Genomic DNA, 14849 nt, shown 5'->3' on the forward strand with positions numbered 1-14849 from the left:
CTTACCTTCTCTTTGTCACAAGGGACAGAAAGAGCAGTGCAACCTCCCAGGCAGTGATAGGATCGCTTTATCCAGAGGCTTCAAAGGCAAGAAAGTGTTCTGAACCTAAAGACTAGACTTGTGCTGTTGTGTGGCCCTCTCCTGAGTGGCCAGCCAGGGTCACAAGTCCCTCATCTGGGTAGAAGGCCTGAGGTTCCCTGTGCAGCCAAATGCTGCTCTCTGCCCAGCATGTAACAGGCCATCTGAGGGTCTGAGCCAGAACGGACTTTGGCCCCCACCAGGGCCCCTTGCCTCTATGGCTTGTCTTAGTGAGGGACCCAGGGCAGTGGCAGAAGCTGTGGCCTTAGGGCCTACTGGGTTGCCCTTTGTCTGGTACAGCTTGGGTAGCTTTGTGCAGCCCCACCCTGTCTCCACTCACTGCTCAGGAGAGTACATTGCACAAGCACCTGTTGTGGGCAGACTGCTGCCCCGGTGGCTTGTCCAGCTTACGACTAAAGCAGGTTCCCTTCACAACCCAGGGAGCCTCATCCTCTGTGGGTGACCTCAGCAGAGCCAGGCTCAAGCCAGAGGCATTTCCCTACACTGGGGAGACTGGCCAGGCCTGTGTGAGGATGAGGGAGTGGATTCAGGACCAGTCTCTACTGGCCTCTCTTCCAGGACAGGGCAGCCCTGTGTTTCCCAGAGCCTCGGGTGAATGCAGGGTAGCCTAGAGCCTCAGGCTGGGACCATGCCATGGCTGGTCACACCCCTGAAAATAGGGCTGGCAGCATTCCTGAGAGCCTGCAGGGAGCAAGGCTCTACCAGATGGCTCCAGATCTTGACCTGCTGGCTGTAACCTGATCCATCCCCCCTCCCCTGGAGCTCTGCAGCTACTGGGTTGGGCCACCTCTTAGGAAAGTCAGACCCTCTTGGGGAAGTGTGGAGGCTGAACTGTAAGAAAGCCTGATGGAACCTGCCCACTTATAGCTGGCCCAGGGGGACTCGAATCTTTCTGGAGCCTCTTGCTTAAGGCATGTCAATTCACAGCATGGCAGCCATGGTTGCTGGAGGCCACACAGACACGCTCAGGCCCAGATGTCCCATTTTATAGCTGTCAAGACTGAGATCCAGAGTAGAAGCCTTCAAAGAAGAGGCGACTCTTTGTTGATGGTTCTGCTTTGGTGGGTATTGTGTCCATGTGGAGGCGTGTGATTCCCCTGCCTAGGCCAGAGAGGTCTCCTCTCGGCAAGAAAGTCTGGGGGCTCAGAAGCAGAATGTGGTGATGGGCCTGAAATCAGGGTAAGTAAGAGTGAGGGCCTGGCTAGGGTTACCATGGAGACAGCGGCAGGCTTTCTGTTGTCATCCCTAGCTGGTCCTGGAGTGTGAACAGGTGGCAGCTGGCCCTTCTACCTGGGCTGGGACTATCTGGGCTGGGTCACCTTCCCCCAGGAGAAACTACCCCTATGGATCTAGAGCCCCTTCGGTGAGCATGGGGCCAGCAGCAGGCTGGGGTGTGAGAATGCTAGCCAGTATCATTTCAGGCCAGGTAGCAGAGGGGCTGGGCTCTGTGCCTGGCAGTTACTTAGCCTCTGTGGAACTCAGCTATTAATGGGATCTGGCTTCATGATGGTCTAGTTCATAGAGGCAGCTTCTTCACTGCCAAATGGTGACATTGTCTATTGTGATGAGAGTCCAGTGTGGAGTTATGTACCCATCCCTGGTAGAAACCAATAACAGCCCTCCCCACTGTGACCATAAAACGTGGTAGATGAGACTCCGGCACTACTGGGTGAACTTGCTTCTGGAGCCCCTGTCCATGGGGCACTCATGGGAGGATTTAAAAGTGAATATAGGAGCCAAGATCCATGGCAGTTAGAAGTACTTGCTGCACAAGCCTGATGACTGAGTTTGATCCCTGGGACCCACGTAAGGGAGAAAGAGAGAACCACACGGTTGTTCTCAGACCTCTACACACACACTATGGCGTGTGTGCCTCCCTCCACATCCTACACATACATAATAGTAATGAATACATTTCAAAGGTGAGCACAGACAGAGGCTTTGAGAACATAGTCCAGTGGACACTGGGAAGCATAGGCTAGCCCTGTGGACAGCAGAGCTGGGGTTAGCAGTCCCCACTAAGGATCTGTTTACAGGACAGGATTCATTCAACTTCACACATGCGAGTCAGCCTGCTTCCTCATCCATATTGTGTTTCTCTCTCTCTCTCTCTCTCTCTCTCTCTCTCTCTCTCTCTCTCTCTCTCTCTCTCTCTCTCTCTCTCTCTCTGTGTATGTGTGTGTGTGTGTGTGAGAGAGAGAGAGAGTGAGAGAGAGAGACTCCATGTGGCTTTATGTGGTTCTGAATAACTCTGTGTTGTTTCCTGTGGCTTTCTGTGGCTCTATGTGGCTGTAGGTGGCTTTATGCTGCTGGTTCTGTCCCTCTCTTGCCTTTGGGCCTCCTTCCCCATAGAGCCAGTCTGTTCTTTTGAAACCTGTAATGGTATCACTGATGTGTCAGCAGACCCAATGGGACCCCATTGTATCTCTCTACCCTCATCCACCATGAGTATTCCTGTCTGGGCCTTGAAAGTAGGGGTAACAGTGACCACGATTTTGTTCTTCATGTCTCCTATGTCAGTATTTGAAGCTACGCATGCATGTACATGAGTGCGTGTGTGTGTGTGTGTGTGTGTGTGTGTGTGTGTGCATCCTCACTTCTTTCAGGTACAGACCACCTGTGAGAGCAGAGCCCCCAGAAAGGTCTGTGCATATTGGGATCAGCTACCTGCACCTGGGCAAAGGCCACAGCTCAGCTGCTTTGTAAGCTGAGCTGGTTCCTGACCTCTCTCCTCATTAGATCCTGATGAAGCATTTGGAGGATAGAGGTCTGTGTTGAGACTTTCTGGCTCAACAAGCAGTGTGAGCGTTGGGTGGGGACTCGGGGGTGGGATGCTGCTGTGTGACTCAGGCTCCCTGCTTGTGTCAACCTAACTAAGCTGCTGTCCTTTGCTGGGGCCCTTCATCATTCAGAGTGTATGGGGACCACACCTGCCCTGTACCTCCACTTGTCTGAGTAGTGATTGTCCGTTTTGAACTCAGCGTGCTGGCATTCTGCTTTCAGGAGCATCGTGTGCTCTGAGCATGGATGGCTCTATGGCTCCTACCTCTATCTCAGCTTCAGGGCTGCCATCCTGACACTCAGGGCGCTCAATACCTTCACACAAGGATGGCACAAGCAGACAGTGACTCGTGATGCTGGGCCATGGACTGGAGTCTTCCCAAAGGCATTTCCATCATCCCCTAATCCTGGCCTTCCAAGATGGGCACCTTCTAGGCAGAGAGGCACAAGTTCTCACATACCCTGAGATCCCCTCCCCAGTGAAATTCAAGGCTCTTCCCCAAAGAGCTGCCGCAGAGCCTTCAGAAAGCTCTACCTGGGGCTGAGGTGCCCAGGTATGCACAAGCAGTGGACACGGGTGTCCAGCCTAGTCCTATCACAATAGTGCTGGATCTGGGACACCAAAGTGCAATTGTATAGGGACAACCTCAGGAGGTAGGGAAGGTGGGGCTACACAGATGCTCAGTCATTACACAAGGCTCCAATTGAAGGTGTAAGAGCTTGAGAGGTGGTCCAAGGAGGACAGACAGATGGCTCTCAGCCTTTGAAACATTTCTGTTTTGCTGTGTTAGCTCTCTAGGTATTTTCCCCACCCAAACAATAGAGCATTGAGTCAGAATATCCCGACTCACATATTAGCTGGTGGAGGGATCTTGAGGAGCTCTGAGGACAGTGGGCATTGAGGATGCAGGTATTGACTGAGTATCTTGCCTTCATGTTGCAGCTTACTGCAGCTTCTGGGACCTGGGTAGATACCAAGATGGTAGATATGACTTGCCTAGATGATTCCAGCTCTTGGAAGTATGATGAGCACTGATTCACATGCTTGATGCAGTGTTGCTCATGGGAACGTCACCACAGCCTCCCTTTCACAGATGGGGAAACTGAGGCATGTGGGCGCAGCTAGTATTAGCCAAAACTTGTGGAAACTTAGTTGTTTAGCATTGAAGATTATGTGTGTGTGTGTGTTGTATGGAAGAAGCCAATATCAGCTGCCTTCTTCAACCCTATCCTCCATAGATTTTGAAACAGAAATCCCTCACTGATCCTAGAGTTTACCCATTAGGCTAGACTGTCTGACCAACAAGTTCCAGGGGTCCACCCATCTCTACCTCCCCAGTGCTGGGATTATAAACACGAGCCATGCCTGGCTTTTTACAGGGTTCAGATATGAACTCAGGTCTCTGGGCTTGTGTGGCAGTACTTTAACCACTGAGCCCATCTTTCCCATTGGAAAAAGAAATTCACTTTTTATTTGTGTGTGTGCGTGTGTGCATGTGTGTGTGTGTGTGTGTGTGTGTGTGTGTGTGGTCAGAGGATTGCTGGCTCACTGGGCAATCAGTTCTCTTCTTCTAACTTAATGTGGGATCAGGGGATCAAATTCAGGTTGTCAGGTTTACATGGTGAGCGTTTTTACCCACTGAGCCATCTCACCAGTCCCCAATATTCCTGTTTAGGCTGAATCAAATTTTATGGTGTGCTTTGTAAATAAATTTAATACTCTTGTTTGCAAAAACAAAGCAAAACAAAGCAAAAACCCAAAACCATTGTGTGACTTCCTGTTTCATTTTCTGGTTTCTCATCTTACAGGTTCTTGGGACATTTTTTAGGCTGTTGGGAGTCACATAGCTGTGGACATGTGTGTGCAGGTCTTTACATTTATTTATTTATTTGTCTAATGGGCTTGTATACATGCATGCTACAGTGTGTGTGTGTGTCACATGACAACTTAGAGCTGAGAAGCATTCCCCCTGCCACAGCCTTCTCTGCCAGGATGACTGCACATCTCAAACCTTGAGTTCAAATAAACTCCTCCATAAGTTGCTTCTTGGAAGGTATCTGATTGGATGAGGAAGTTAACTAATGCACACATCATAATTCTAGTCTTATTCCTAAAAAAATAATTAGGCATTTAGCTACAGATGTAGAAAAAGTTTGATTTGGCAAGTCATATTGTAACAAACTTAAAAGGCTTGCGACTTGGTGGTTTCTACACATTTGATTGATAAGCTAGAGAAAGGTCACATAACCCCTGCAGTTCCTTTTCTGAACCAAGGAACAGATGACACTTGTGTCACTGCCCTAGTCAGACCCCAGTGGTGATGCCACCCCTGATGTATCTGAACATCTCCCTGCCAAATGGGCACTCATGGTTTTCTGTTAGTTCTTCTGATCAAAAAAATCCAGAAATGCTCAGCAGAGAACATTCGGGAATTTCAAGGAAGACATTAACATTAATTCGTTGTAAGAAAAGCTATGGAGGCTAACTGGAGGTCCTTTGGTGCTTTTTTTTTTTTTTCTATGTGACTTGTTAATGTAAGTGGTTGCACAATTTTTTTCTCTTCATTTTGTGTGTGTATGCACATACTTGAGGTCTTGTGTATACACAGGGCGCACTCTGATTTCCTTTCTTTGCTTTAATTATCAACATGATACAGCCTAGAATCACCTGGGGAGGATATCTAATAGAGGGATTACTCAGACCAGTTTGGCATGTAGGCATGTCTGTGGGGGATTGTCTTTATTATTGATGTAGGAGGATCCAGCCCTTAGGCAGGTGGTCCTGGGAGCCTGAATAACACCATTCCCTGGCAGCTTATATAAGAAAGCTAGTGAGTGTGAGCCTGTGAGAGAGCCAGCAAGATGCACTCTTCCTTAGTTCCTGCCTTCAGGTCTCTGCCTTGGGTTCCTGCCCTGACTATCCTCAATGATGAATTGTGACCTGGAAAAATAAGTCAAATAAACTCTTTCCGCCCTCTAAATTGCTCTCAAAGTGTTTTATCACCAGCCTTAGAGAAACAGGAATGATGTTGAACCAGGAGGCAATTTTCCACAAGCTGCAGCTCTTTAGCATCATCTTCCTGGTTGTGTCTCAGTTTCTCCTGAGGAACTGTGGGAGTCCATGGCCTGTGTTTGAGGGTGAGGCAAGTGAACCGAGGGACAGCAGGTCATCAGAGCAGCAGGAGACACTCATCAGCACTAGGCACACTAGCAATCTGTGTCTGAACATTCATGCAGACATTGGAGGAAATCTCAGTGCTGGGCCTTTGCTTGGACCTGCTTTTTAAAGTTTTATTTACATTCTTGCGTGGTCCTTGCCTTTTCACTGTGGTCTTGATGTAGCTTGTTTGACTCTCTCCTGTGGACACCTGGACCGCTTCCTCACTGACTATTAAAAATAGCGCTCTGATGCAAATCCTCACAGTTCAACAGGAACTCAGGATTGCGTCCTTGGGCATCATCTGCAGGAGACTGATAGGATCAAAGACTTCCCGCGGCTTTATGGCTCTGGAACCCAAAGTCACACTGGCCTGCAGGAAATGCCCTGACCTATCTCCACCCACCTTGTGAGACATCATTGACGTCTACCTCTAAAACTGGGGATCACCACCTAACACTTCATTAATTTGATGAGACAAAATTAGAACCTCAGGGTTTGGAAGGAAAGACTCAGTCAGCAAAGTGCTTCTGAGGACCAGAGTTCGATCCTGAGTTTACATAAAATGCTGGATGTAGTGGGGATGCAGAGGCAGGGGAGGATGTTTGGTGCTCAATGGCCAATCAGCCTCAACAATAGATGAGCTCTGGGCCCAGGAGAGACCCTGTCTCAAAGTCTGTGTGCAGCATTCCTGAGGATGATACTCCAGCTTGTCCTCTGGCTCCGTGCAGTGCACCCCACACACCTGAGTATGCACACATGTGCACAATTTTAAAATAGAGAATCTCACTGAATATAGTGGCAGAGGCAAGTTCTTTGGGAGTCTGAGGCCAGACTGGTCTACATAGCAAGTTCCAGGCCAGCCAGGCTACATAGTGCAACTTTTTTTTTCTCAACAAACATTCAGTGAAGGCACATTGTCGATATGCTTCAGTCTCATGTCCTATTCATTACCGTCCCACTGCCCTCCCATTGGGCCCTTGGAATTGTGGGAAAGCTGAGGTAATGAGACAAGAAAGTGATACTCCAAGGAGCAGACACAGATGCAAACAGATATGCAGGAAGAGGCAAGACCCCAAGAAACCACATACAGGGCAGAGTGGGAGGAAACCACGCATCCTTCTGGAAGGTAGCCAGGGGAGCCACCACTTCAACCCGGGTCAATAGAGGAGGTGAGCCATTCTTTTTCTGGAAAAGGTCATCAGGTGTGCAAAGGCCCTGTGGATGTAAGCTTGACACCTGTGGGAGCAGCAGGGGGACAGGGCTGGAGCAGATGGGCTGAGGGAGGTAGGGCTAGGAGAGAAAGGTGGGCAGTAGAGATAGGCCACTGGGCTGTGACTCAGACCACCAGGAAACAAGTGGAGGGTCAAGTAACAGGTGCTAAGATTTGGTTTCTCAGCATCCATACGGGTTTCTTGTTTTTGTTTTTTTTTTGTTTGTTTGTTTTGTTTTGTTTTTTGTTGTTGTTTTTGTTTTTTGTTTGTTTGGTTGGTTTTTGGTTTTTTTGAAACAGGATTTCTCTGTATAGCTCTGGCTGTCCTGGAACTCACTTTGTAGACCAGGCTGGCCTCAAACTCAGAAATCCACCTGCCTCTGCCTCCCAAGTGCTGGGATCAAAGGCATGCGCCACCACTGCCCAGCTGTTTCTTGCTTTTTATTTCAAGATAAATTTTGGCTTGAGAGTGTTCCAGGGTGGTGTAGAGTTCTCCAGCTGCTCCCATAGTCTCAGCAAATTCTGTCATTTGGCCATGTGACTAACACCAGGAGATGGTCACCAGGAAGTGACTTATGCCATCCCACCAAAAATATATTTTTCTCTTTTGCGATCTCTACCACATACAGGTTTCACATCTGCCTTGTTTCCTACCACTCATGAAAGCTCCATCTTTGTCTCTCATGACCTTGGCATTTTGAGGAATGCCAGCTGTTGGCGTCCCATGCCTCCAATCTGATGGACTCTGTGATCAGATAGAAATTGTGAACTTGCAGGAAGGTCAGCCCAGGAGCTGCAGTGTGGGTCCCAGGAGTATAGCTGAGCAGGGCTGCTGGACTGTGCTGTCCCCTCACGGGTCACATTGACTTTGGCTACCCTGTGGGGCTGTTGTGCCAACTATTTATCCTCAGAAACCATCCTGGGGCAGACACCTCCAGACATACAAGTCAGACTGACACAGGACTTCTGTAGATCTCCTATATTTTAGATTTGTTTTATGTGTATGGATGTTTTGCCTGCATGCATGTCTATGTACCACCTGTGTGTCTGGTGCCTGTAGAAACTAGAAAAGGACATTGGACCCCCTAGAACTGGAGTTACAATTGTGAGCTGCCATGTGAGTGTTCGGAATTGAATCCAGGTCTGCAAGACAGTTGTGCCTTTAACTACTGAGCTATTTCTCTTGTCCCGTGTGTGGGCCTTATCTGTGATGTTCTTTCTGGAATGTTTGCTGAGCAGGGCATCTGTTTCCCAGTTTCCTCCTGTGTCTCAGAATTGAGGGTCTCCCTAAGAGCCCTCCAGCTACTTTCCCTGGATAGATTCAGATCAGTTCAACCTAAGGATATTTAGTTTATGGCAAACACTTCAACTGCTGTGTTTAATGTTTGTTCATTTGTTTTGTTTCAGTTTGGGTTTTGTTATTTGGTTGTGGTGTGCTGTGTGTGTGTGTGTGTGTGTGTGTGTGTGTGTGTGTGTGTATGTGTGTATATGTGTGTGTTATAATTATGTGTGGTATATGTATACATTTGTAAGGTCCCAAAGAGGGCATGGGATGGGTGCTTCCTCTATCACTCTCCAGCTTATTCCTTTAAGACAGAATCTCTCACCTACCCTGGAGCTAGGCTGGTGGGTTAGCAAGGTCCTCTGATCTTCCTGATCCCTTTATCCCCCATAGCACTGGGTGTCACAGACTCATGTGGGTTTTGGGTAGGCACTGGGATCTGAAGTCAGGTCCTTATGCTTCCACAGCAAGCACTCTTACTCATGAATTCATCTCTCCAGCCCTGTGGGTCTTGTTTTGTTTTGAGACAGAAGAGAGTGTCTCATGTATCCCAGGTAGGCCTCAGAATAATTTGTGTTCCCTCGAGCATCTCCCCTCCCTCCTTCATCTCAGAGTCCTGGGATGACAGGGTGTACCACCATGCCCAGCTCTGCACTCTTTATTTCTGTTGTTCAAATCCTGTGGCTTTGGCATCCAGGTCTCTTTTAGGTAACCCTTTAGGTCACATGGTGGCCCTGTTTTGGGGTTTTTGGTTGTTTCTGTTGTTTCTGTTTTTGTTTGTTTTGTTTTAACTTGGATCCTGTCTCGTATTCCTAAGGCTGCAGACTCCTCTGGGATTTTCCCTGTCCCAGTCCAAAATCTAGCTCTTCTCCCAGTAGAGCTGGGTTCCTCGTATTGGAATCTAGTCCCCTAAAGCCGAGCTTGCAACCCCCTACCCCTGCCTTGTGTGATTGCACAGCCTTAGTGGGAACACCGCTGTGTACTTGCCTTCTCTGCTCTATGTCCCTTTCCTGGATGCATGAATACACGTATGCCCTCGTACTGCTAGCTCAATTCCAGGCTGTCAAGACAAACTGTAGCAGCTGCTTCCCACTGTGTGAATGGGCTCCTGGCATGAAGACTTGCTTGTTGGGTCCCAGCACACACACACACACACACACACACACACACACACACACACACACANGCACACACACACACACACACACACACACACACACACACACACACACATACACACACACACATACACACACACACACATACGTGGTAGTTCCAGGGTTGCCACTTCTCTTTGAGCATCCAGGAGGGTGGGCACCCAATGTCTGTGTGTGCAGCCTTCTGCCATTAGCCTCAGTGTACCCTGGATCCCTGCTGGCTACAGTGGCTCTGCTCAGGTTGGGCTTCCTGCCCCCCCCCCACACACACACTTGGTGTGACCCTATTGGGTGCTGCATTGGCATGAGGTTGGTGATTCATCCTGGTGTCCCATCCTGAGTGGGTTCAGGGCTTGCTGATTTAAGGATGTGAGTAAAGGAAGTGAGACACTAATGTTGAAGGTGCTCAGAATTCTATTTCTCCTGCCTTAGTTACTCTTTGTTTATTCCGGATACTAAGCTCTGATTAGATAGAAGATCCGAAAATCTCCCATTTTGTCGACATTGTCTTTTGCCACACAACATTTACATTTTCATGAAGTGTAATGAATCTGTTTTCCCTGTAGTGGCCCAGGCCTTTGGTGTCATATAAAATAAATCATTGCTAAATTTAATATCATGAAGCATTTGTCCCAGGCTTTCTTCTAAGGGTTTGGTAGTTTTAGACTTTACATGCAGACCTTTGGTTATGGGTATGAACTGTAAGAGTCTGGTGTTCTTCTTTTGCATGCAGAGTCCCAGTTTGTCCAGCACCACCTGTCAAAGAGCCGTACATAGGCTTTGCTTTCCGTTCTTCTTGGTTAGTAGATGGCTTGCATTGGTTAGTTGAGATCTACCATGTTATTTTCAGGTCGTCTAGTGGTGTAGGGCATGCATATTCACCTCTGTTTGGGCAATTAGATTTTTCTAGTAGCTGCCTTAGAAGATAAAGTTGCGGGCTGGCAAGATGCTCAGCCTACCGGTAAGAGCACTGACTGCTCTTCCAAAGGTCCTGACTTCAAATCCCAGCAACCACATGGTGGCTCACAACCATCCTAATGAGATCTGATGCCCTCTTCTGGTGCGTCTAAAGTCAGCTACAGTGTATTTATGTATAATAAGAAATAAATCTTTGGGACAGAGCAAACAAGGACTGAGCAGAGTTAACCAGAGTGAACAGGGTCGATCGGAGCAAGCAGAGGTCCCAAAATTCAATTCCCAACAACCACATGAAGGTTCACAACCATCTGTACAGCTACAGTGTACTCACATACATAAAATAAATAAACCTTAAAAAAAAAAGAAGATAAAGTTGCGCAGTATAACCTCGTTATCTGGAGTATTTGGACAGGGTTACAAACCACAACTGTATAGGTGTGTATCAGTACAGTGGCGACCATGTTACAAAATGTAGCCTTACAGGCACACATTTGGGAGCCTGGGCTCTCCAGGATATCCTTGAAGACTGCACTGGAGATCTGAGGCAGATTGGAATTGAGTGTCCCACACAGGAACAGCAATGGGTCCTGGAATAAGCATCCTGTATGTTAGACAGAGGATGAAGATTGTAGGGGAGGTTAGTAAGTAGACTCTACAGACTGTGACTCGAGTGGCATATAGATAGCCTTTAAGGCCCTAGAGCTTGACCCTCCTCCTGGCTTCCAGTATAGAGACTATTGTACAGGTGGGCAGGGTGTTTGTGAGGAGAAAGACCATCATATTCCTGGTTCCCCACGAGATTTGTGAAGGGCTGAGGATGGTTACTTGTTCAGTTTCTACCCCAATATATGTCCAGTAAACACGTAAAGTCATCAACCAAGGAGACATACCTGCAGTGGGGAGAGAGGGTCATAGAGGAAGGCACACGCATCATGACTGTGAGTCATGTCCCCAAACAGCTTTGAGCAGTGGTCTGGGAAGCTTCTAAATGGGGACTTGGAGGCTCCCAATGAGCAGATACCACTGTACTATGGGAAGCATGGCTTGAAGGACAGAGAAACCACCAAAGGTTTTTATTTTTATTTTGTTTGCAGCGTGTGTGTGTGTACATAGTGCTGTAGATATGTGTGTGCATGGAGATCAGAGGTTGAAATCAGTGTGTTCCTCTATCACTCCACACCTTATTTTTTTGAGACAGGATGTCTTAAGAACTGAAAGCTCGTCCATTCATCTTGATCAGTGGGCCAGAGGACTCCAGGATCCCACCTGTCTATGCCTCCCCAGTTTTAGGGTTATAGGCATGCATAACCATACCTGAATTTTTACATGGGTCCTCAGGGTTTGAACTTAGGTCCTCATCCTTGTGTAGCAAGTGCTTTATATCCTGAGTCATGGTCTTAACCTCAAAGGTTTTTATTTTAACAGCATATGTTCATTAACTTGGCTTGGAGAATGGGGTTGATGAGAGCCCAAGGTTCCTATCCCAGTTGTATGCCTTCCTCTGTTCCATGGTCAGGGTCAGAGTCTCTGCTGCCTGGCATACACTGTCCTCTGGTCAAAACTGGTCTGCAGCAGGAAGCCTGGGTCCTTGAGCCTGGGGATCGGTGGTCTGAAGAGGAGACTCAATCCTCAGCCTAAGGAAAGCCAGGTCTTGTGCAGAAGGCTATCCCAGACCAAAGGCAGCAAAATAGCAGTTCCCACTTATATACAAGGAGGTATTATGGAGAGCTCCCACATGTGGTGGACATGTTGGCATTCCTGCCTCATCTTCATGCCTGGACTCTTTCCTTTGCTTCAGCGCATGCCCCATTCTTGTTCTGTCAACTTCTGGCTCTGGGTATTCAAGAGACAGGAAGAAAAAAAAAAGAGGGAGCTCCCTGAAGGAAAGGATCTTGGCAGCTATTGTCTGAGCCCAAGGTAACAGGTGTAGGCAGGGGTGCTGGAGGGGTCTGAAGAATGTGGCATAGGGCAGGCCTTGGGGGTTCCAAAGGACAGTCACTGCAACATGCTCTCCTATGTATCCCAACACCCTGCACATATGGTGGCTGATGGGTTTTCTCCCATCTCTACAGTTGGTGTCCATGGAGGTGAGGTGCCACTGCTTTGTCCCACCCTCTTTCCTTCTTGCAGTTCTCTGGGTACTTCATTGGACAGCAGCCATCTGCAGTGCCCACCAGACTTCTCTGTGTTTTATTAGCCTGTGAGAATCTCCTTCCTTCTGACTCTGTTATGAAAGGGTGTCCTCACCCATCACACTTGTTGCTACTCTGGTCTCTAGATGTCCAGGGCCTTGGCACATGCAGTTAATTCTACCTGGAGCACCTGTCTCCAGCTCTAATGACACAGCTTCAACATTGCTGCCCCATGAGGCCTCCTGGCCCACCACTCACATGACCTCCCTTGTTGTTCCTGGCCTATCATTTGTGGTGACCTTGCCCTTCCTGATCCACTAGTCACTGTGACCTCATCTTGTGTTTTTCCCATTGTGTTATTTGTTAGTATACCCCTTCCCCCACAGTATTCTGTGTCTATGTTGTCTGTTGTTGCATCTGTAGAACCTGCATGGTACACACACAATTGGTACTTTCTGGGTGGAGCCATTTAGGATGACAGCCGAGGTGTACCAAAGGCTGAGTTCCTTATGGGCCCTTGAAAAGGGGTGGAGCCAGGTCTGGCAAGTAGCTTTAGGCTAATGCCTTTCCTTCTAAAGCCGCAGCATTACCAGAAGGCACTGTGAAGTGAAAACATGATACCAATTGCCACCTGTCTCCAAAACCTTCCCAGAGCTAGAGTAGCCTAGCCAGGTGCAGCTGTCCTCTGTGTTCAGGGCAGTGTCTAGTTAGGTCCAGGGAATTCCACAGAAGTCTGAGTACTGGGTGAGTATCATTTAGTCCGCTGGCTATGGGGCCCTGTGGCCAGAGCCCCCATGTAGGATGAGGACACTCAGCCTGAAGGAGCTCTGCCCATGGTAATTACTATTAAGTCACAGCTTCACCCCTGCCCTGGGAGAACAGTCATCCTCTCCACACCTAGTACATCCCTCACTTTGAAGGCTTGGTGGCCAGGGGTAGTGGCCCTATAGAGGGTCGGGCTGGCAAGCCTTTGGAAGTCCCCAGAGCCTCAGAGTCAGGGAGGAGGCACTGATGTGTAGTGTGGCCTCAGTCTCAGCTCAACGCCAGGAAAGAGCTCCCAAAGGATACTTGGCTTTCCCAGGGGAGGGCACAGGTCAGAGCTGAGTGTGGTAGCCGAGGAAGAGGCTCAGGAAGTGAAGTGTGTCCTGGCCAGGAAGAGGCGGGGGAAATGGAATGGCTTCCTGAGAGGAGCCTCCAGAGACCGCTCTGGGTCTTGGCCCCAGTGTGATGACGGAAAACCCAGGGTTCAGTGTCTGTCATGTGCCAGCTGGGCCAGGGTCCTTCCAGGGCCATGACACTCAGTGCTATCAGCCTCTCCATACATAGGCATGTGGGCTTCAGGGCCTTTGAAGTTTATGGTTCTGCCCCAAGGCAGTGACCCCCAAGTACTGTATATATCTTGAGCCTGCTGGGGTCACAAAAGGCCTTCAACTACTCTTGGCCTTCCTCTAGTCCCTAGGAGTTTGTGTCTGACTTCTAGCAAGTGACCTAGGCATGCCTATTGCTGCTCCCATTCCTCCTCTTGAGGGCTCTGCCAGGTTCCTTCCATCTGCTTTAGTGCCACCATACCAGCTGCCATGTTCAGCCTTGTGAGTGAGCTGAGATTAAGGGTGGGAAGGACCTTACTTCCTCAGTCCAGTGAGCTCTTGGTCTCCCAGAAGCCACCCTGCACCCTAGTGGAGGATCTATGGCTGGGGTGGGTGGCTGGTGAGAGCAGAAGGCCTGGGATGAGGCAGCAGCCAGGAGGTGGGGGTCTGGCATAGGACAGTGGCTGATAGCTACGGAGCCCAGCAGTCCCTAGTGACTAATAGATCCCACTGGGCCTGGCCTGTGAGTGGAGGGGCAGAAAGGTCAGTAGGGCTGTGGGTGTGGCCTGGTTGGCTCCCTAAGGTATCAGTGGCTGTACAGAGTGTGGCTTGGGGTTGGACTTGAAGGATAGTGGCATATGGGTAGCGTTTCTGCAATAGGTGGCCAGGGAAACTGTGTGTCTGGTACATCTCCTTTGACATGTGTGACCCTTTACATCCTGTCCCTCCCCGACAGGATGTCCCTCCCCACCCTTGCCCTTCACCTCTCTCCCTCTCCCTCTCCCTCTCCCTCTCCCTCTCCC

General features: G+C 49.0%; 1 protein-coding gene across 4 annotated transcripts in view; it reads left to right on the plus strand.

The window, feature by feature from the left end:
* Kcnq1 (potassium voltage-gated channel subfamily Q member 1) overlaps positions 1-14849 on the plus strand; it is a 318671-nt gene that overhangs the window by 16817 nt on the left and 287005 nt on the right. Inside the window, exon 1 of one of the 4 annotated variants that reach the window (XM_029479747.1) lies at positions 892-1160. The exons of 2 other annotated variants lie outside the window; for them this stretch is intronic. In XM_029479747.1, coding sequence (XP_029335607.1) covers positions 1075-1160 — 86 coding nt within the window. In that variant the 5' untranslated portion in view covers positions 892-1074. Of the gene's footprint in view, positions 1-891; positions 1279-14849 lie in introns of those variants that run through there. One more of the 4 variants, XM_029479748.1, reaches the window with a different exon arrangement.

Source organism: Mus caroli, chromosome 7, assembly GCF_900094665.2.
Source record: "Mus caroli chromosome 7, CAROLI_EIJ_v1.1, whole genome shotgun sequence".
Lineage (NCBI taxonomy): Eukaryota > Metazoa > Chordata > Mammalia > Rodentia > Muridae > Mus > Mus caroli.